The sequence below is a fragment of the Chiloscyllium plagiosum genome, unplaced genomic scaffold (genome assembly GCF_037043375.1).
Source record: "Chiloscyllium plagiosum isolate Xiang-an unplaced genomic scaffold, Cpla_swu_hap1 HiC_scaffold_2, whole genome shotgun sequence".
NCBI lineage: Eukaryota > Metazoa > Chordata > Chondrichthyes > Orectolobiformes > Hemiscylliidae > Chiloscyllium > Chiloscyllium plagiosum.
Window position 1 is genome coordinate 157,950,103 of NW_028270140.1, and position 20,809 is coordinate 157,970,911.

General features: G+C 45.4%; 1 protein-coding gene across 1 annotated transcript in view; it reads left to right on the forward strand.

Moving 5' to 3' along the window:
- LOC122547749 (complement component C7-like) overlaps positions 1–20,809 on the forward strand; it is a gene marked incomplete at its 5' end in the record, with an annotated part of 220,379 nt that overhangs the window by 186,250 nt on the left and 13,320 nt on the right. The window contains one exon of the mRNA XM_087994142.1: positions 1,030–1,218. Coding sequence (XP_087850268.1) covers positions 1,030–1,218 — 189 coding nt within the window. The remainder of the gene's footprint in view (positions 1–1,029; positions 1,219–20,809) is intronic.

Sequence of the window (20,809 nt, forward strand, 5' to 3'; positions counted from 1 at the left end):
CACCCCCATCTCCCACACACACCCCCCATCTCCCACACGCCCCCCCATCTCCCACACGCCCCCCCATCTCCCACACGCCCCCCCATCTCCCACACGCCCCCCATCTCCCACACCCCCCCCCATCTCCCACACACCTCCCCATCTCCCACACACCTCCCCATCTCCCACACACCTCCCCATCTCCCACACATCCCAAGCTCCTACCTCGTCTCCCACACCTCCCTCTCTCATATTCTCCCATCTACCCCCCCCCCCCGATCTCACTGTGTGACTGACGTGTGACCTGACTCCATTGCCCCCCCCACCCCGATCTCACTGTGTGACTGACCGATCTGTCAGTCTCCATGGATCAGCACCAATTTCCATTTGGGGGAGAAAATCTGACATTTCTCCCCCCCCCTCCGTTTGTCGAGGAATTTTCCTAATTTCATCCTGATGGGTCAGTTTTGAATTTTAAATACAAAAGGCCCTAGCTGGGCAAAGTTGACGATCTCTCGCTCTCTCACTATCAATTTTTCTGTTGCCCTTCATATCTCAAAGATATCAATCAAGTCACCCTTTCACTTTCCCAATGCCAGGGCCTGTGTGGTTAGTTTGTGTCAATGTAGTGAGTGGACAAGACACTGACCCCAGACCAGCGCAGCAGCCTGAGGGGTGCTGCTGTAGGTGAGGTCTAACCATGGCCTTGGACAGGCGGTGAGAAAAATTAACGCAGAGTCTGGCCTTGGCCAGGAGAAGCCTGAACAGATGAATGCTGGGAGAGGGAGGTCAGTAATATCTGAAGAACATCACACAGTGTCATTGTGGAATGGAACCCAACTGGGGATGTCTGTCATAGTGAGCACATGGGGGATGAGGGAATGAGGAAACTGATTGGCTCTGTCAGAGGGTCAACACAGGGCCAGAGGTGGGATCACCTCTCCCAATAAAACCTTCATCATCCAATCGTGTTCAGTCAGATTAAAGAGCAAGTGATGACCGGGAAAATAAAAGGATTCATTAAACTATTATCTTCCTGTCTTTCTATAGGGACTGTGTGTGCACCCCCACAATTACAGAGAGATCTGGTTGTTAGCCCTGAGAAGGCAAACTATCGAATTGGAGAGACCATCTCTCTCTCCTGTCCTGAAGGCAGCACGTTGCAAGGTCCCTCTGAGATTCTGTGTGACTCCAGTCTGCAGTGGTCCCAGGACCTGAACACTATCAGATGTGACCAAGGTGAGTCCCGAAATATTGTTCAGCTGGAAGCAGGGGGTTTCACCAGGAGCTCAGCTACACCAGCTTTCCTGATTCTGTAGGTGGTCAGGTGTTTGGGCTCCACAGCGTTGGGCACCCAGGAAGGATGGGCTAGAAAAGGTGGTTTAGTTGGCATTAGGGTCGGACAGGTCAGGTTGGGTTTGGGTCTGGGATTGGGTTTGGGTGTGGGGTTTGGGTTTGGGTGTGGGGTTTGGGTATGGTGTTTGGGGTTTGGGGTTTGGGTTTGGGGTTTGGGTTTGGGGTTAGGGTTTGGGGTTGGGGTTTGGGGTTGGGGTTTGGGGTTGGGGTTTGGGGTTGGGGTTTGGGTTTGGGGTTTGGGTTTGGGGTTTGGGTATGGTGTTTGGGGTTTGGGGTTTGGGTTTGGGTATAGTATTTGGGTTTGGGGTTGGGTATAGTGTTTGGGTTTTGGGGTTGGGGTTTGGGGTTAGGTTTTGGGGTTGGGGTTTGGGTTTGGGGTTTGGGTTTGGGGTTTGGGTTTGGGGTTTGGGTTTGGGGTTTGGGTTTGGGGTTCGGGTTTAGGTTTGGGGTTTGGGTTTGGGGTTTGGGTTTGGGGTTTGGGTTTGGGGTTTGGGTTTGGGGTTCGGGTTTGGGTTTGGGGTTCGGGTTTGGGTTTGGGGTTCGGGTTTGGGTTTGGGGTTCGGGTTTGGGTTTGGGGTTTGGGGTTTGGGGTTTGGGTTTGGGGTTTGGGTTTGGGTATAGTGTTTGGGGTTTGGGGTTTGGGTTTGGGGTTCGGGTTTGGGTTTGGGGTTTGGGTTTGGGGTTAGGGTTTGGGGTTTGGGGTTTGGGTTTGGGGTTTGGGTTTGGGTATAGTGTTTGGGGTTTGGGGTTTGGGTTTGGGGTTGGGGTTTGGGTTTGGGGTTAGGGTTTGGGGTTTGGGGTTTGGGTTTGGGTTTGGGTTTGGGTTTGGGGTTTGGGTTTGGGTTTGGGGTTTGGGTTTGGGGTTTGGGTTTGGGTATAGTGTTTGGGGTTTGGGGTTTGGGTTTGGGGTTTGGGTTTGGGGTTCGGGTTCGGGTTTGGGGTTCGGGTTTGGGGTTTGGGTTTGGGGTTTGGGTTTGGGGTTTGGGTTTGGGGTTCGGGTTTGGGTTTGGGGTTTGGGTTTGGGGTTTGGGTTTGGGGTTTGGGTTTGGGGTTTGGGTTTGGGGTTTGGGTTTGGGGTTAGGGTTTGGGGTTTGGGGTTTGGGTTTGGGTATAGTATTTGGGTTTGGGGTTGGGTATAGTGTTTGGGTTTTGGGGTTGGGGTTTGGGGTTAGGTTTTGGGGTTGGGGTTTGGGTTTGGGGTTTGGGTTTGGGGTTTGGGTTTGGGGTTTGGGTTTGGGGTTCGGGTTTGGGTTTGGGGTTTGGGTTTGGGGTTTGGGTTTGGGGTTTGGGTTTGGGGTTTGGGTTTGGGGTTTGGGTTTGGGGTTTGGGTTTGGGGTTTGGGTTTGGGGTTTGGGTTTGGGGTTCGGGTTTGGGTTTGGGGTTCGGGTTTGGGTTTGGGGTTTGGGGTTTGGGGTTTGGGTTTGGGGTTTGGGTTTGGGTATAGTGTTTGGGGTTTGGGGTTTGGGTTTGGGGTTCGGGTTTGGGTTTGGGGTTTGGGTTTGGGGTTTGGGTTTGGGGTTAGGGTTTGGGGTTTGGGGTTTGGGTTTGGGTTTGGGGTTGGGGTTTGGGTTTGGGGTTCGGGTTTGGGTTTGGGTTTGGGGTTTGGGTTTGGGTATAGTGTTTGGGGTTTGGGGTTTGGGGTTTGGGGTTCGGGTTTGGGGTTTGGGTTTGGGGTTTGGGTTTGGGGTTTGGGTTTGGGGTTTGGGGTTTGGGGTTTGGGTTTGGGGTTTGGGTTTGGGTATAGTGTTTGGGGTTTGGGGTTCGGGTTTGGGTTTGGGGTTTGGGTTTGGGGTTAGGGTTTGGGGTTTGGGGTTTGGGTTTGGGGTTTGGGTTTGGGTTTGGGGTTTGGGTTTGGGGTTTGGGTTTGGGTATAGTGTTTGGGGTTTGGGGTTCGGGTTTGGGTTTGGGGTTTGGGTTTGGGGTTAGGGTTTGGGGTTTGGGGTTTGGGTTTGGGGTTTGGGTTTGGGTTTGGGGTTTGGGTTTGGGGTTTGGGTTTGGGTATAGTGTTTGGGGTTTGGGGTTCGGGTTTGGGTTTGGGGTTTGGGTTTGGGGTTAGGGTTTGGGGTTTGGGTTTGGGTATAGTGTTTGGGGTTTGGGGTTTGGGGTTTGGGTTTGGGTATAGTGTTTGGGGTTTGGGGTTCGGGTTTGGGTTTGGGGTTTGGGTTTTGGGGTTGGGGTTTGGGGTTGGGGTTAGGGTTTGGGGTTTGGGTTTGGGGTTTGGGTTTGGGTTTGGGGTTTGGGTTTGGGGTTTGGGTTTGGGGTTTGGGTTTGGGGTTTGGGTTTGGGGTTTGGGTTTGGGGTTTGGGTTTTGGGGTTTGGGGTTTGGGTTTGGGGTTCGGGTTTGGGTTTGGGGTTTGGGGTTTGGGTTTGGGTTTGGGGTTTGGGTTTGGGGTTTGGGTTTGGGGTTCGGGTTTGGGTTTGGGGTTTGGGTTTGGGGTTGGGGTTTGGGTTTGGGGTTTGGGTTTTGGGGTTTGGGTTTTGGGGTTCGGGTTTGGGTTTGGGGTTTGGGGTTTGGGTTTGGGTTTGGGGTTTGGGTTTGGGGTTTGGGTTTGGGGTTCGGGTTTGGGTTTGGGGTTTGGGTTTGGGGTTGGGGTTTGGGTTTTGGGGTTTGGGTTTGGGTTTGGGGTTTGGGTTTTGGGGTTCGGGTTTGGGTTTGGGGTTTGGGTTTGGGGTTTGGGTTTTGGGGTTCGGGTTTGGGTTTGGGGTTTGGGTTTGGGGTTTGGGTTTGGGTTTGGGGTTTGGGTTTTGGGGTTCGGGTTTGGGTTTGGGGTTTGGGTTTGGGTATAGTGTTTGGGTTATGGGGTTTGGGTTTGGGGTTTGGGTTTGGGGTTTGGGTTTGGGGTTTGGGTTTGGGGTTTGGGTTTGGGTTTGGGGTTTGGGGTTGGGGTTTGGGTTTGGGTTTGGGTTTGGGGTTTGGGTTTGGGGTTCGGGTTTGGGTTTGGGGTTTGGGTTTTGGGGTTCGGGTTTGGGGTTCGGGTTTGGGTTTGGGGTTTGGGTTTTGGGGTTTGGGTTTGGGGTTTGGGTTTGGGGTTTGGGTTTGGGGTTCGGGTTTGGGTTTGGGGTTTGGGTTTTGGGGTTCGGGTTTGGGTTTGGGGTTGGGGTTTGGGGTTGGGTTTTGGGGTTGGGGTTTGGGTTTTGGGGTTGGGGTTAGGGTTTGGGTTTGGGTATAGTGTTTGGTGTTTGGGGTTTGGGGTTTGAGGTTTGGGTTTGGGTATAGTGTTTGGGTTTTGGGGTTCGGGTTAGGGTTTGGGTTTGGGTTTGGATATAGTGTTTGGGGTTTGGGTTTGGGGTTTGGGTATAGTGTTTGGGTTTTGGGGTTGGGGGTTGGGGTTGGGGTTTGGGTTTGGGGTTTGGGTTTGGGTTTATGTACGGGGTTTGGATTTGGGATTTGTGTTTAGGGTTTGGGTCTGGGCTTGGGTTTATGTATGGGGTTTGGGTTGGGTTTTCAGTTTGGGTTTAGGGTTTGTGTTGGGATTTAGGTTTGGGATTTGGGTTTGGGGTTTGATATTATGGGGGTTCATATTGGGGTAGGATTTGTTTGATTTAGGTGAGGTTGGTTTGATTTGATTGGGTTGAATTACATTCAGTTAGTATACATTGGAATGGGTTTTATTGGTTTGAAATGGGTTGGGTTATATTGGGCCAGCCATGTTCTGTGGTTTCTTATCATTCTCAGGGCTAAAGGAATCAAAGGTTTGGGGAGAAAAGGCGGGAACCAGGGACTGAATCAGGTGATCTCATGATCATATTGAATGGCAGAGCAGGCTTGAAGGGCTGAATAGCCTCCTGCTGTTCCCATTTGAGGTCAGGCTGAGCTGAGGTTTTGCTGAGTTGCCGTCGTGGCCAGGAATTTGATTGAGTCATGACTGGGATCATGTATTGCCTTTGGCAAGGTCTCCGATTCCTGATCCCACTGGGATCGATCCAATCAGGCATTTGGTGGAGCATCATAAAACAGTTGGGAAGGATGGATGGAGACTGTCGGGATGTGTCAGAATGCCTGGAGCTTCCTTTGCCTTCTTCCCACGGAATTCCCAGACTCAATTGGAAAGCCATTCCAGAACGTTCCTCACCCATTTAAACCCTGTGTAATTTATAAGCCCTGTTCGTGTATAACCCTGTATAGTGTACAAACACTGTATAGCGTATAAACCCTGTCCAGTGTACAAACCCTGTACAGTGTACAAACCCTGTACAGTGTACAAACCCTGTACAGTGTACAAACCCTGTACAGTGTACAAACCCTGTACAGTGTACAAACCCTGTACAGTGTATAAACCCTGTATAGTGTGTGATCCCTGTATAGTGTATAAACCCTGTATAGTGTGTGATCCCTGTATAGTGTATAAACCATGTATAGTGTACAAACCCTGTACAGTATATAAACCCTGTATAGTTTATAAACCCTGCATAGTGTACAAACCTTGCATAGTGTATAAACCCTGTATAGTGTACAAACCCTGTATAGTTTATAAACCCTGTATAGTTTATAAACCCTGTACAGTGTACAAACCCTGTACAGTGTATAAACCGTGTATAGTGTACAAGCCCTGTATAGTTTATAAACCCTCTCCACTGTACAAACCCTGTACAGTGTATAAGCCCTGCACAGTGTACAAATCCTGTCCATGGTATAAACCCTGTATAGTGTGTGATCCCTGTATAGTGTATAAACCATGTATAATGTACAAACCCTGTCTCGTGTTTAAACCCTGTATAGTTTATAAACCCTGTATAGTTTATAAACCCTGTACAGTGTATAAACCCTGTATAGTGTACAAATCCTGTCCATGGTATAAACCCTGTACAGTGTATAAACCCTGTATAGTGTGTGATCCCTGTATAGTGTATAAACCCTGTATAGTGTACAAAACCCTGTATAGTGTACAAAACCCTGTATAGTGTACAAAACCCTGTATAGTTTGTAAACCCTGTACAGTGCACAAACCCTGTACAGTGTATAAACCCTGTACAGTGTATAAACCCTATACAGTGTATAAACCCTGTATAGTATATAAACCCTATACAGTGTATAAACCCTGTGCAGTGTACAAACCCTGTATAGTGTATAAACCCTGTACAGTGCCTAAACCCTGTTCAATGTCTGAGCCCTGTCCATGCTATAAACCCTGTATTGTGTACAAAACCCTGTATAGTGTACAAAACCTGTTATAGTGTATAAACCCTGTATTGTGTATAAACCCTGTACAATGTCTGAGCCCTGTCCAGTGTATAAACCCTGTATAAGGTGAGAATCCTGTACTGTGTATAAACCCTGTATAGTGTACAAACCCTATCCATGGTATAAACCCTGTATAGTGTACAAACCCTGTACAGTGTATAAAGCCTTTATAGTGTACAAACCCTGTACAATGTCTGAGCCCTGTCCAGTATATAAACCCTGTATACTGTGAGAATCCTGTACAGTGTACAAATCCTGTTTAGTGTACAAACACTGTATATTGTACAAAACCTGTCCAGCGTATAAACCCTGTACAGTGTATAAACCCTGTACAGTGCACAAACCCTGTATAGTGCACAAACCCTGTATAGTGTACAAACCCTGTATAGTGCACAAACCCTGTACAGTGCACAAACCCTGTACAGTGCACAAACCCTGTACAGTGTACAAACCCTGTACAGTGTATAAACCCTGTACACAAGGACTTCTTTAGAGACCGCAATTTCCCTTCCCACGTGGTTAAAGATGCCCTCCAACGCATCTCGTCCACATCCCGCACCTCCGCCCTCAGACCCCACCCCTCCAACCGCAACAAGGACAGAACGCCCCTGGTGCTCACCTTCCACCCTACCAACCTTCGCATAAACCAAATCATCCGCCAACATTTCCGCCACCTCCCACCACCAGGGATATATTTCCCTCCCCACCCCTTTCCGCCTTCCGCAAAGACCGTTCCCTCCGTGACTACCTGGTCAGGTCCACGCCCCCCTACAACCCACCCTCCCATCCTGGCACTTTCCCCTGCCACCGCAGGAACTGTAAAACCTGCACCCACACCTCCTCCCTCACCTCCATCCAAGGCCCTAAAGGAGCCTTCCACATCCATCAAAGTTTTACCTGCACATCCACTAATATCATTTATTGTATCCGTTGCTCCCGATGCGGTCTCCTCTACATTGGGGAGACTGGGCACCTCCTAGCAGAGCGCTTTAGGGAACATCTCCGAGACACCCACACCAATCAACCAAACCGCCCCGTGGCCCAACATTTCAACTCCCCCTCCCACTCTGCTGAGGACATGGAGGTCCTGGGCCTCCTTCACCGCCGCTCCCTCACCACCAGACGACTGGAGGAAGAACGCCTCATCTTCCGCCTCGGAACACTTCAACCCCAGGGCATCAATGTGGACTTCAACAGCTTCCTCATTTCCCCTTCCCCCACCTCACCCTAGTTCCAAACTTCCAGCTCAGCACTGTCCCCTTGACTTGTCCGGACTTGTCCTACCGGCCTATCTCCTTTACCACCTATCCACTCCACCCTCTCCTCCCTGACCTATCACCTTCATCCCCTCCCCCACTCACCCATTGTATTCTATGCTACTTTCTCCCCACCCCCACCCTCCTCTAGCTTATCTCTCCACCCTTCAGGCTCTCTGCCTTTATTCCTGATGAAGGGCTTTTGCCCAAAACATCGATTTCGCTGCTAGAACATAGAACATAGAACATAGAACATAGAAGAATACAGCGCAGTACGGGCCCTTTGACCCTCGATGTTGCGCCGATCCAAGCCCACCTAACCTACACTAGCCCACTATCCTCCATATGCCTATCCAATGCCCGTTTAAATGCCCATAAAGAGGGAGAGTCCACCACTGCTACTGGCAGGGCATTCCATGAACTCACGACTCGCTGAGTAAAGACTCTACCCCTAACATCTGTCCTATACCTACTCCCCCTTAATTTAAAGCTATGCCCCTTCGTAATAGCTAACTCCATACGTGGAAAAAGGTTCTCATGGTGAACCCTATCTAAACCCCTAATCATCTTGTACACCTCTATCAAGTCACCCCTAAACCTTCTTTTCTCCAATGAAAACAACCCCAAGTGCCTCAGCCTTTCCTCATACGATCTTTCTACCATACCAGGCAACATCCTGGTAAACCTCCTCTGCACCCGTTCCAGTGCCTCCACATCCTTCCTATAGTATGGCGACCAAAACTGCACACAATACTCCAGATGTGGCCGCACCAGATTCTTATACAACTGCAACATGACCTCAGGACTCCGGAACTCAATTCCTCTACCAATAAAAGCCAGTACGCCATATGCCTTCTTCACAGCACTATTTACCTGGGTGGCAACTTTCAAAGATCTGTGTACATGGACACCAAGGTCCCTCTGCTCATCCACACTACCAAGTATCCGACCATTAGCCCAGGACCTCGTCTTTTTGTTACTCTTACCAAAGTGAATCACCTCACACTTACCTATATTGAACTCCATTTGCCACCTTTCTGCCCAGCTCTGCAGCTTATCTATATCCCGCTGTAACCTGCCACATCCTTCCTCACTGTCAACAACTCCACCGACTTTCGTATCATCCGCAAACTTGCTCACCCAACCTTCTAACCCCTCCTCCAGGTCATTTATAAAAATGACAAACAGCAATGGTCCCAAAACAGATCCTTGCGGAATACCGCTAGTGACGGCACTCCAAGATGAACCTTTACCATCAACTACTACCCTCTGTCTTCTTCCATCCAGCCAATTCCTAATCCAAACCTCCAACTCACCCTCAATGCCATACCTCCGTATTATTTGCAGTAGCCTACCATGGGGAACCTTATCAAACGCCTTACTAAAATCCATATACAGCTCCTAGGATGCTGCCTGAACTGCTGTGCTGTTCCAGCACCACTAATCCAGTATCTGGTTTCCAGCATCTGCAGTCATTGTTTTTATCCCACTGTACAAACCCTGTATAGTGTATAAACCCTGTAGTGTCTGAGCCCTGTATAGTGTATAAACCCTGTAACGTGTGTGAACCCTGCACAGTATATACACCCTGTTCAGTGTGTGAACCCTGTATAGTGTATAAACTCTGCACAGTGTATAAACCCTGTATCGTGTGTGAACCCTGTACAGTGTATAAACCCTGTATAGTGTATAAATCCTGTATCATGTGTGGGCCCTGTACAGTTTAAAAACCCTGTATAGTGTATAAACTCTGCACAGTGCATAAACCCTGTATCGTGTGTGAACCCTGTACAGTGTATAAACCCTGTACAATTTATAAACCCTGTATCGTGTGTGAACCCTGTATAGTGTATAAATCCTGTATCATGTGTGGGCCCTGTATAGTGTATAAACCCTGTACAGTGTATAAACCCTGCACAGAGTACGAACCCTGCACAGAGTACGAACCCTGCACAGAGTACGAACCCTGCACAGAGTACGAACCCTGCACAGAGTACGAACCCTGCACAGAGTACGAACCCTGCACAGAGTACGAACCCTGCACAGAGTACGAACCCTGCACAGAGTACGATCCCTGCACAGAGTACGATCCCTGCACAGAGTACGATCCCTGCACAGAGTACGATCCCTGCACAGAGTACGATCCCTGCACAGAGTACGATCCCTGCACAGAGTACGATCCCTGCACAGAGTACGATCCCTGCACAGAGTACGAACCCTGCACAGAGTACGAACCCTGCACAGAGTACGAACCCTGCACAGAGTACGAACCCTGCACAGAGTACGAACCCTGCACAATGTATAAAACCTGTACAGTATGTGAACCCTGCATACTGCACAAACCCTGTACAGTGTATAAAACCTGTATAGTATACAAGCCCTGTACAGTGTATAAAACCTGTACAGTGTATAAACCCTATACAATGTACAAGCCCTGTACAGTGTATAAACCCTGTATAGTGTACAAGCCCTGTACAGTGTATAAAACCTGTACAGTGTATAAAACCTGTACAGTGTATAAACCCTATACAATGTACAAGCCCTGTACAGTGTATAAACCCTGTATAGTGTGTAAACCCTGTATAGTGTGTAAACCCTGTACAGTGTGTAAACCCTGTATAGTGTACGAACCCTGTACAGTGTACGAACCCTGTACAGTGTACAAAACCTGTACAGTGTATAAAACCTGTACAATGTACAAGCTCTGTACAGTGTATAAACCCTGTATAATGTATGAACCCTGTATAATGTATGAACCCTGTACAGTGTACAAACCCTGTATAGTGTACAAGCCCTGTACAGTGTATAAACCCTGTATACTGTATAAAACCTGTATTTGATATAAACCCTGTACAGTATGTGATCCCTGCATAGTGTATAAACCCTGCATAGTGTATGAACCCTGTATAGTGTACAAACCCTCTATAGTATACAAACCCTGTATAGGGTGTGAACCCTGTACAGTGTATAAACCCTGTACAGTGTGTGAACCCTATATAGTGTATAAACTCTGCACAGTGTATAAACCCTGTATCGTGTATAAACCCTGTATCGTGTATAAACCCTGTATCATGTACAAACCCTCTATAGTGTACAAGCCCTCTACAGTGTACAAACCCTGTATAGTGTATAAACCCTGTATCGTGTGTGAACCCTGTACAGTGTATAAACCCTGTTCAGTGTGTGAACCCTGTATAGTGTATAAACCCTGTATCATGTGTGGGCCCTGTATAGTGTATAAACCCTGTATCGTGATTAAACCCTGTATACTGCACAAACCCTCTATAGTGTACAAGCCCTGTATAGTGTACAAACCCTGTACAGTGTATAAAACCTGTATAGTGTACAAGCCCTGTACAGTGTATAAACCTTGTATAGTGTACAAGCCCTGTACAGTGTACAAGCCCTGTACAGTGTACAAACCCTGTACAGTGTATAAAACCTGTACAGTGTATAAACCCTGTATAATGTACAAGCCCTGTACAGTGTATAAACCCTGTATAATGTATGAACCCTGTATAGTGTACAAGCCCTGTACAGTGTACAAGCCCTGTACAGTGTACAAGCCCTGTACAGTGTGCAAGCCCTGTACAGTGTGTAAACCCTGTACAGTGTGTAAACCCTGTACAGTGTGTAAACCCTGTATAATGTATAAAACCTGTATATGATATAAACCCTGTACAGTATGTGATCCCTGCATAGTGTATAAACCCTGCATAGTGTATTGACCCTGTATAGTGTACAAACCCTGTATAGTGTATAAACCCTGTATCATGTGTGAACCCTGTACAGTGTATAAACCCTGTACAATTTATAAACCCTGTATCGTGTGTGAACCCTGTATAGTGTATAAACCCTGTATCATGTGTGGGCCCTGTACAGTTTAAAAACCCTGTATAGTGTATAAACCCTGTACAGTGTATAAACCCTGTACAGTATATGAACCCTGTATAGTGTACAAACCCTGTACAGTGTATGAACCCTGTATAGTGTACAAACCCTGTATAGTGTATGAACTCTGTATAGTGTATAAATCCTGTACAGTGTACGAACCCTGTACAGTGTACGAACCCTGTACAGTGTATAAACCCTGTATAATGTATGAACCCTGTATAATGTATGAACCCTGTACAGTGTACAAACCCTGTATAGTGTATAAACCTTGTATAGTCTACAAGCCCTGTATAGTGTACAAGCCCTGTACAGTGTATAAAACCTGTACAGTGTATAAAACCTGTACAGTGTATAAACCCTGTATAATGTACAAGCCCTGTACAGTGTATAAACCCTGTATAATGTATGAACCCTGTATAGTGTACAAACCCTGTATAGTGTACAAGCCCTGTATAGTGTACAAGCACTGTATAGTGTGTAAACCCTGTATAGTGTGTAAACCGTGTACAGTGTATAAACCCTGTATAATGTATAAAACCTGTATATGATATAAACCCTGTACAGTATGTGAACCCTGCATAGTGTATAAACCCTGTATAGTGTATGAACCCTGTATACTGCACAAACCCTGTATAGTGTACAAGCCCTGTATAGTGTATAAACCCTGTATCGTGTGTGAACCCTGTATCGTGTGTGAACCCTGTACAGTGTATAAACCCTGTTCAGTGTGTGAACCCTGCATAGTGTATAAACTCTGCACAGTGTATAAACCCTGTATCGTGTGTGAACCCTGTATAGTGTATAAACCCTGTATCATGTGTGGGCCCTGTACAGTTTAAAAACCCTGTACAGTGTATAAACCCTGTACAGTGTATAAATCCTGTACAGTGTATGAACCCTGTACAGTGTACGAACCCTGTACAGTGTACGAACTCTGTACAGTGTACGAACTCTGTACAGTGTATGAACCCTGTACAGTGTATAAACCCTGTACAATTTATAAACCCTGTATCGTGTGTGAACCCTGCACAGTGTATAAACCCTGTTCAGTGTGTGAACCCTGTATAGTGTATAAACTCTGCACAGTGTTTAAACCCTGTATCGTGTGTGAACCCTGTACAGTGTATAAACCCTGTACAATTTATAAACCCTGTATCGTGTGTGAACCCTGTATAGTGTATAAATCCTGTATCATGTGTGGGCCCTGTACAGTTTAAAAACCCTGTATAGTGTATAAACCCTGTACAGTGTATAAACCCTGTATAGTGTACGAACCCTGTATAGTGTATAAAACCTGCACAGTGTATGAACACTGTATAGTGTTCAAACCCTGTATAGTGTATAAAACCTGCACAGTGTACAAACCCTGTATAGTGTATAAACCCTGTATTGTGTGTGAACCTTGTATAGTGTATAAACCCTATATCATGTGTGGGCCCTGTATAGTGTATAAACCCTGTATTGTGTATAAACCCTGTACAGTGTATAAACCCTGCACAGTGTACAAGCCCTGTACAGTGTATAAACCCTGTATAATGTATGAACCCTGTATAGTGTACAAACCCTGTATAGTGTATAAAACCTGCACAGTGTACGAACCCTGTATAGTGTATAAAATCTGCACAGTGTATGAACATTGTATAGTGTTTAAACCCTGTACAGTGTACAAACTCTGTATAGTGTATAAACCCTATATAGAGTACAATCCCTGTACAGTGTGTAAACCCTGTACAGTGTATAAAACCCGTATAATGTATAAAACCTGTATATGGTATAAACCCTGTACAGTATGTGAACCCTGTATAGTGTACAAATCCTGTACAGTGTATAAACCCTGTATAATGTATGAACCCTGTATAGTGTATAAAACCTGCACAGTGTACGAACCCTGTCTAGTGTATAAAATCTGCACAGTGTATGAACATTGTATAGTGTTTAAACCCTGTACAGTGTACAAACCCTGTATAGTGTATAAACCCTATATAGAGTACAAGCCCTGTACAGTGTATAAACCCTGTATAGTGTATAAACCCTGTACAGTGTGTAAACCCTGTATAATGTATAAAACCTGTATATGGTATAAACCCTGTACAGTATGTGAACCCTGTATAGTGTACGAACCCTGTATAGTGTTCAAACCCTGTATAGTGTATAAAACCTGCACAGTGTACGAACCCTGAATAGTGTATAAACCCTATATAGAGTACAAGCCCTGTACAGTGTATAAACCCTGTATAGTGTGTAAACCCTGTACAGTGTATAAAACCTGTATATGGTATAAACCCTGTACAGTATGTGAACCCTGTATAGTGTACAAATCCTGTACAGTGTATAAACCCTGTATCGTGTGTGGACCCATAAGATCATAAGACATAGGAGCGGAAGTAAGGCCATTCGGCCCATCGAGTCCACTCCGCCATTTAATTATGGCTGATGGGCATTTCAACTCCACTTACCCACATTCTCCCCGTAGCCCTTAATTCCTTGTGACATCAATAATTTACCAATCTCTGCCTTGAAGACATTTAGCGTCCCGGCCTCCACTGCACTCCGTGGCAATGAATTCCACAGGCCCACCACTCTCTGGCTGAAGAAATGTCTCCGCATTTCTGTTCTGAATTTTCCCCCTCTAATTCTAAGGCTGTGTCCATGGGTCCTAGTCTCCTCGCCTAACGGAAACAATTTCCTAGCGTCCACCCTCTCCAAGCCATGTATTATCTTGTAAGTTTCTATTAGATCTCCCCTTAATCTTCTAAACTCCAATGAATACAATCCCAGGATCCTCAGCCGTTCCTCATATGTTAGACCTACCATTCCAGGGATCATCCGTGTGAATCTCCGCTGGACACGCTCCAGTGCCAGTATGTCCCTTCTGAGGTGTGGGGCCCAAAACTGTACACAGTACTCCAAATGGGGCCTAACCAGAGCTTTATAAAGTCTCAGTAGCACATCGCTGCTTTTATATTCCAACCTTCTTGAGATAAATGACAACATTGCATTCGCTTTCTTAATCACGGACTCAACCTGCATGTTTACCTTTAGATAATCCTCGACTAGCACTCCCAGATCCCTTTGTACTTTGGCTTTACAAATTTTCTCACCGTTTAGAAAGTAATCCATGCTTCTATTCTTTTTCCCAAAGTGCAAGACCTCGCATTTGCTCACATTGAATTCCATCAGCCATTTCCTGGACCACTCTCCCAAACTGTCTAGATCCTTCTGCAGCCTCCCCACTTCCTCAGTACTACCTGCCTGTCCACCTATCTTCGTATCATCGGCAAACTTCGCTAGAATGCCCCCAGTCCCTTCATCCAGATCATTAATATATAACGTGAACAGCTGCGGCCCCAACACTGAACCCTGCGGGACATCGCTTGTCACCGGCTGCCATTCCGAAAAAGAACCTTTTATCCCAACTCTCTGCCTTCTGTCAGACAGCCAATCCTCAATCCATACCAGTAGCTCACCTCGAACACCATGGGCCCTCACCTTACTCAGCAGCCTCCTGTGTGGCACCTTATCAAAGGCCTTTTGGAAGTCTAGGTAGACCACATCCACTGGGTTTCCCCGGTCTAACCTACTTGTCACCTCTTCAAAGAACTCCAACAGGTTTGTCAGGCACGACCTCCCCTCCCTCGACCCAGTACAGTACATAAACCCTGTACAGTGAACAAACCCTGTGCAGTGTACAAACCCTGTATTGTGTGTGGGCCCTGTACAGTGTATAAACCCTGTATCGTGTGTGAACCCAATGTTGTGTACGGACCCTGTATAGTGTATAAATCCTGTACAGTGTACAAACCCTGTATAGTGTACAAACCCTGTATCGTGTGTGGATCCTGTACAATGTATAAACCCTGTACAGTTTTAAAACCCTGTATAGTGTTCAAACCCAGTATAGTGTACAAACCCTGTATCATGTATAAACCCTGTATCGTGTGTGAACCCTGTATAGTGTATAAATCCTGTATCATGTGTGGGCCCTGTACAGTTTTAAAACCTTGTATAGTGTATAAACCCTGTGTAGTGTACAAACCCGGTGTAGTGTATAAACCCTGTATAGTGTTCAAACCCTGTATAGTAAAGAAGCCCTGTACAGTGTAGAAACTCTGTATCATGTGTGAACCCTGTACAGTGTATAAAACCTGTATAGTGTATAAACCTTGTATAGTGTACAAGCCCTGTACAGTATATAAACCCTGTAGTGAATAAACCCTGTACAGTGTGTGAACCCTGTATCGTGTGTGAACCCTGTATCGTGTATAAACCCTGTATCGTGTGTGAACCCTGTATAGTGTATGAACCCTTTGCAGTGTGTGAACCCTGTATATTGTATAAACCCTGTACAGTGTATAAACCCTGTACAGTGTATAAACCCTGTATCATGTGTGAACTCTGTATCGTGTGTGAACCCTGTATAGTGTATAAACCCTGTACAGTGTATAAACCCTGTACAGTGTATAAACCCTGTATAGTGTATAAACACTGTATCGTGTGTGGACCCTGTCCAGTGTATAAACCCTGTACAGTGTATAAACCCTGTACAGTGTATAAACCCTGTATAGTGTATAAACACTGTATAGTGTATGGACCCTGTCCAGTGTATAAACCCTGTACAGTGTATAAACCCTGTATAGTGTATAAACACTGTATAGTGTGCAAACCCTGTATCGTGTGTGAACCCTGTATAGTGTATACACCCTCTAACAAGTGTGGGCCCTGTACTGTTTAAAAAGCCTGTATAGTGTGTGAACCCTGTACAGTGTATGAACCCTGTATAGTGTTCGAACCCCGTATAGTGTGTAAACCCTGTATAGTGTGTGAACACTGTTTAGTGTATAAACCCTGTACAGTTTATAAACCCTGTATAGTGTGTGGACCCTGTCCAGTGTATAAACCCTGTACAGTGTATAAACCCTGTATAGTGTGTGGACCCTGTCCAGTGTATAAACCCTGTACAGTGTGCAAACCCTGTACAGTGTATGAACCCTGTATAGTGTTCAAACCCTGTCTCGTGTTTAAACCCTGTACAGTGTATAAACTCTGTACAGTGTATAAACCCTACAAAGTGTATAAACCCTGCATAGTGTACAGACCGTGTATAGTGTATAAACCCTGTACAGTGTATGAACCCTGTATAGTGTTCAAACCCTGTATAGTGTACATACCCTGTATCGTGTGTGGACCCTGTACAGTGTATAAGCCCTGTACAGTGTACAAAACCCTGTACAATGTATAAACCCTGTACAGTGTACAAACCCTGTATAGTGTATAAACCCTGTATAGTGTGTGAACCCTGTATAGTGTACAAACCCTGTGTAGTGTACTAACCCTGTATAGTGTGTGAACCCTGTATAGTGTGTGAACCCTGTATAGTGTACGAACCCTGTAGCGTGTACCTACCCTGTATAGTGTATAAACCCTGTACAGTTTATAAACCCTGTATAGTATGTGAATCCTGTGCAGTGTACAAACGCTGTATGGTGTGTGAACCCTGTACAGTCTATAAACCCTTTACAGTGCATGAACCCTGTACAGTTTATTAAACCTGTACAGTGTACGAACCCTGTAACATGTGTGAACCCTGTACCATGTGTGAACCCTGTATCGTGTGTGAACCCTGTATAGTGTATATACCCTGTATAGTGTGTGAACCCTATACAGTGTACAAACCCTGTGTGGTGTACAAACCCTGTGTGGTGTACAAACCCTTTGTAGTGTACAAACCCTGTACGGTGTACAAACCCTGTAGAGTATACAAACCCTGTTACAGTGTATAAACCCTGTTACAGTGTACAAACCCTGTACAGTGTATAAACCCTTTATAGTGTATAAACCCTGTATAGTGTGTGAATCCTGTATAGTGTATAAACCCTGTATAGTGTGCGAACCCTGTATAGTGTACAAACCCTGTACAATTTATGAACCCTGTATAGTGTATAAACCCCGTGTACAGTTTATAAACCCTGTATAGTACGTGAACCCTGTGCAGTGTACAAACGCTGTATGGTGTGTGAACCCTGTACAGTCAATAACCCTTCACAGTGCATGAACCCTGTACAATGTATTAAACCTGTACAGTGTATGAACCCTGTACCATGTGTGAACCCTGTACCATGTGTGAACCCTGTACCATGTGTGAACCCTGTATCGTGTATGAACCTGTATAGTGTATAAACCCTGTATCGTGTGTGAACCCTGTATAGTGTATATACCCTGTATAGTGTATAAACCCTGTATCGTGTGTGAACCCTGTATAGTGTATATACCCTGTACAGTGTACGAACGCTGTAACATGTGTGAACCCTGTACCATGTGTGAACCCTGTATCGTGTATGAACCCTGTATAATGTATATGCCCTGTATAGTGTATGAACCCTGCATAGTGTGTGAACCCTGTATAGTGCACAAAACCTATATAGTGTACAAACCCTGTATGGTGTACAAACCCTGTGTGGTGTACAAACCCTTTGCAGTGTACAAACTCTGTACGGTGTACAAACCCTGTTACAGTGAATAAACCCTGTTACAGTGAATAAACCCTGTTACAGTGTACAAACCCTGTATAGTGTATAAACCTTTTATAGCGTATAAACCCTGTATAGTGTATAAACCCTGTATAGTGTACAAACCCTGTACAGTGTACAAACCCTGTACAATTTATGAACCCTGTATAGTGTGCGAACCCTCTATAGTGTACCTACCCTGTATTGTGTATAAACCCTGTACAGTTTATAAACCCTGTATAGTATGTGAACCCTGTGCAGTGTACAAACGCTGTATGGTATGTGAACCCTGTACAGTCTATAAACCCTTTTTACAGTGCATGAACCCTGTACAGTTTATTAAACCTGTACAGTGTACGAACCCTGTAACATGTGTGAACCCTGTACCATGTGTGAACCCTGTATCGTGTATGAACCCTGTATCGTGTGTGAACCATGTATAGTGTATATACCCTGTATAGTGTGTGAACCCTATACAGTGTACAAACCCTGTGTGGTGTACAAACCCTTTGTAGTGTACAAATCCTGTACGGTGTACAAACCCTGTAGAGTATACAAACCCTGTTACAGTGTATAAACCCTGTTACAGTGTACAAACCCTGTACAGTGTATAAACCCTTTATAGTGTGTGAATCCTGTATAGCGTATAAACCTGTATAGTGTACGAACCCTGTATAGTGTACAAACCCTGTACAATTTATGAACCCCGTATAGTGTACGAACCCTGTATAGTGTATAAACCCTGTACAGTTTATAAACCCTGTATAGTATGTGAACCCTGTGCAGTGTGCAAACGCTGTATGGTGTGTGAACCCTGTACAGTCTATAAACCCTTTACAGTGCATGAACCCTGTACAGTGTATTAAACCTGTACAGTGTACGAACCCTGTAACATGTGTGAACCCTGTACCATGTGTGAACCCTGTATCGTGTATGAACCCTGTATAGTGTATAAACCCTGTATCGTGTGTGAACGCTGTATAGTGTATATACCCTGTATAGTGTATGAACCCTGCATATTGTGTGAACCCTGTATAGTGCACAAAACCTATATAGTGTACAAACCCTGTGCAGTGTACAAACGCTGTATGGTGTGTGAACCCTGTACAGTCTATAAACCCTTTACAGTGCATGAACCCTGTACAGTGTACGAATGCTGTAACATGTGTGAACCCTGTACCATGTGTGAACCCTGTATCGTGTGTGAACCCTGTATAATGTATATACTCTGTATAGTGTATGAACCCTGCATAGTGTGTGAACCCTGTATAGTGCACAAAACCTATATAGTGTACAAACCCTGTATGGTGTACAAACCCTGTACAGTATACAAACCCTGTTACAGTGTATAAACCCTGTTACAGTGTACAAACCCTGTACAGTGTATAAACCCTTTATAGCGTATAAACCCTGTATAGTGTGTGAATCCTGTATAGTGTACGAACCCTGTACAGTGTACAAACCCTGTACAATTTATGAACCCTGTATAGTGTGTGAACCCTGTATAGTGTACCTACCCTGTATAGTGTATAAACCCTGTACAGTTTATAAACCCTGTATAGTATGTGAACCCTGTGCAGTGTACAAACGCTGTATGGTATGTGAACCCTGTACAGTCTATAAACCCTTTACAGTGCATGAACCCTGTGCAGTGTATTAAACCTGTACAGTGTACGAACCCTGTAACATGTGTGAACCCTGTACCATGTGTGAACCCTGTATCGTGTATGAACCATGTATAGTGTATAAACCCTGTATCGTGTGTGAACCCTGTATAGTGTGTATACCCTGTATAGTGTGTGAACCCTACACAGTGTACAAACCCTGTGTGGTGTACAAACCCTGTGTGGTGTACAAACCCTTTGTAGTGTACAAACCCTGTACGGTGTACAAACCCTGTACAGTATACAAATCCTGTTACAGTGTATAAACCCTGTTACAGTGTACAAACCCTGTACAGTGTATAAACCTTTTATAGCGTATAAACCCTTTATAGCGTATAAACCCTGTATAGTGTGTGAATCCTGTATAGTGTACGGACCCTGTATAGGGTACGGACCGTGTATAGTGTACGGACCCTGTATAGTGTATAAACCCTGTATAGTGTCCAAGCCCTGTATAGTGTATAAACTCTGTACAGTGTACAAACCCTGTACAGTGTATAAACCCTGTATCGTGTGTGAACCCTGTATAATGTGTTAACCCTGTACAGTGTACAAACCCTGTATAGTGTATAACCCTGTACAGTGTACAAACCCTGTATAGTGTATAAACCTGTATCGTGTGTGAACCCTGTATAATGTGTTACCCCTGTACAGTGTACAAACCCTGTATAGTGTATAAACCCTGTACAGTGTACAAACCCTGTATAGTGTATAAACCCTGTATCGTGTGTGAACCCTGTATAATGTGTTACCCCTGTACAGTGTACAAACCCTGTATAGTGTATAAACCCTGTACAGTGTACAAACCCTGTATAGTGTATAAACCCTGTATCGTGTGTGAACCCTGAATAATGTGTTAACCCTGTACAGTGTACAAACCCTTTCTAGTGTATAAACCCTGTACAGTGTACAAACTATTTATAGTGTATAAACCCTGTGTAGTGTGTGAACCCTGTGTAGTGTGTGAACCCT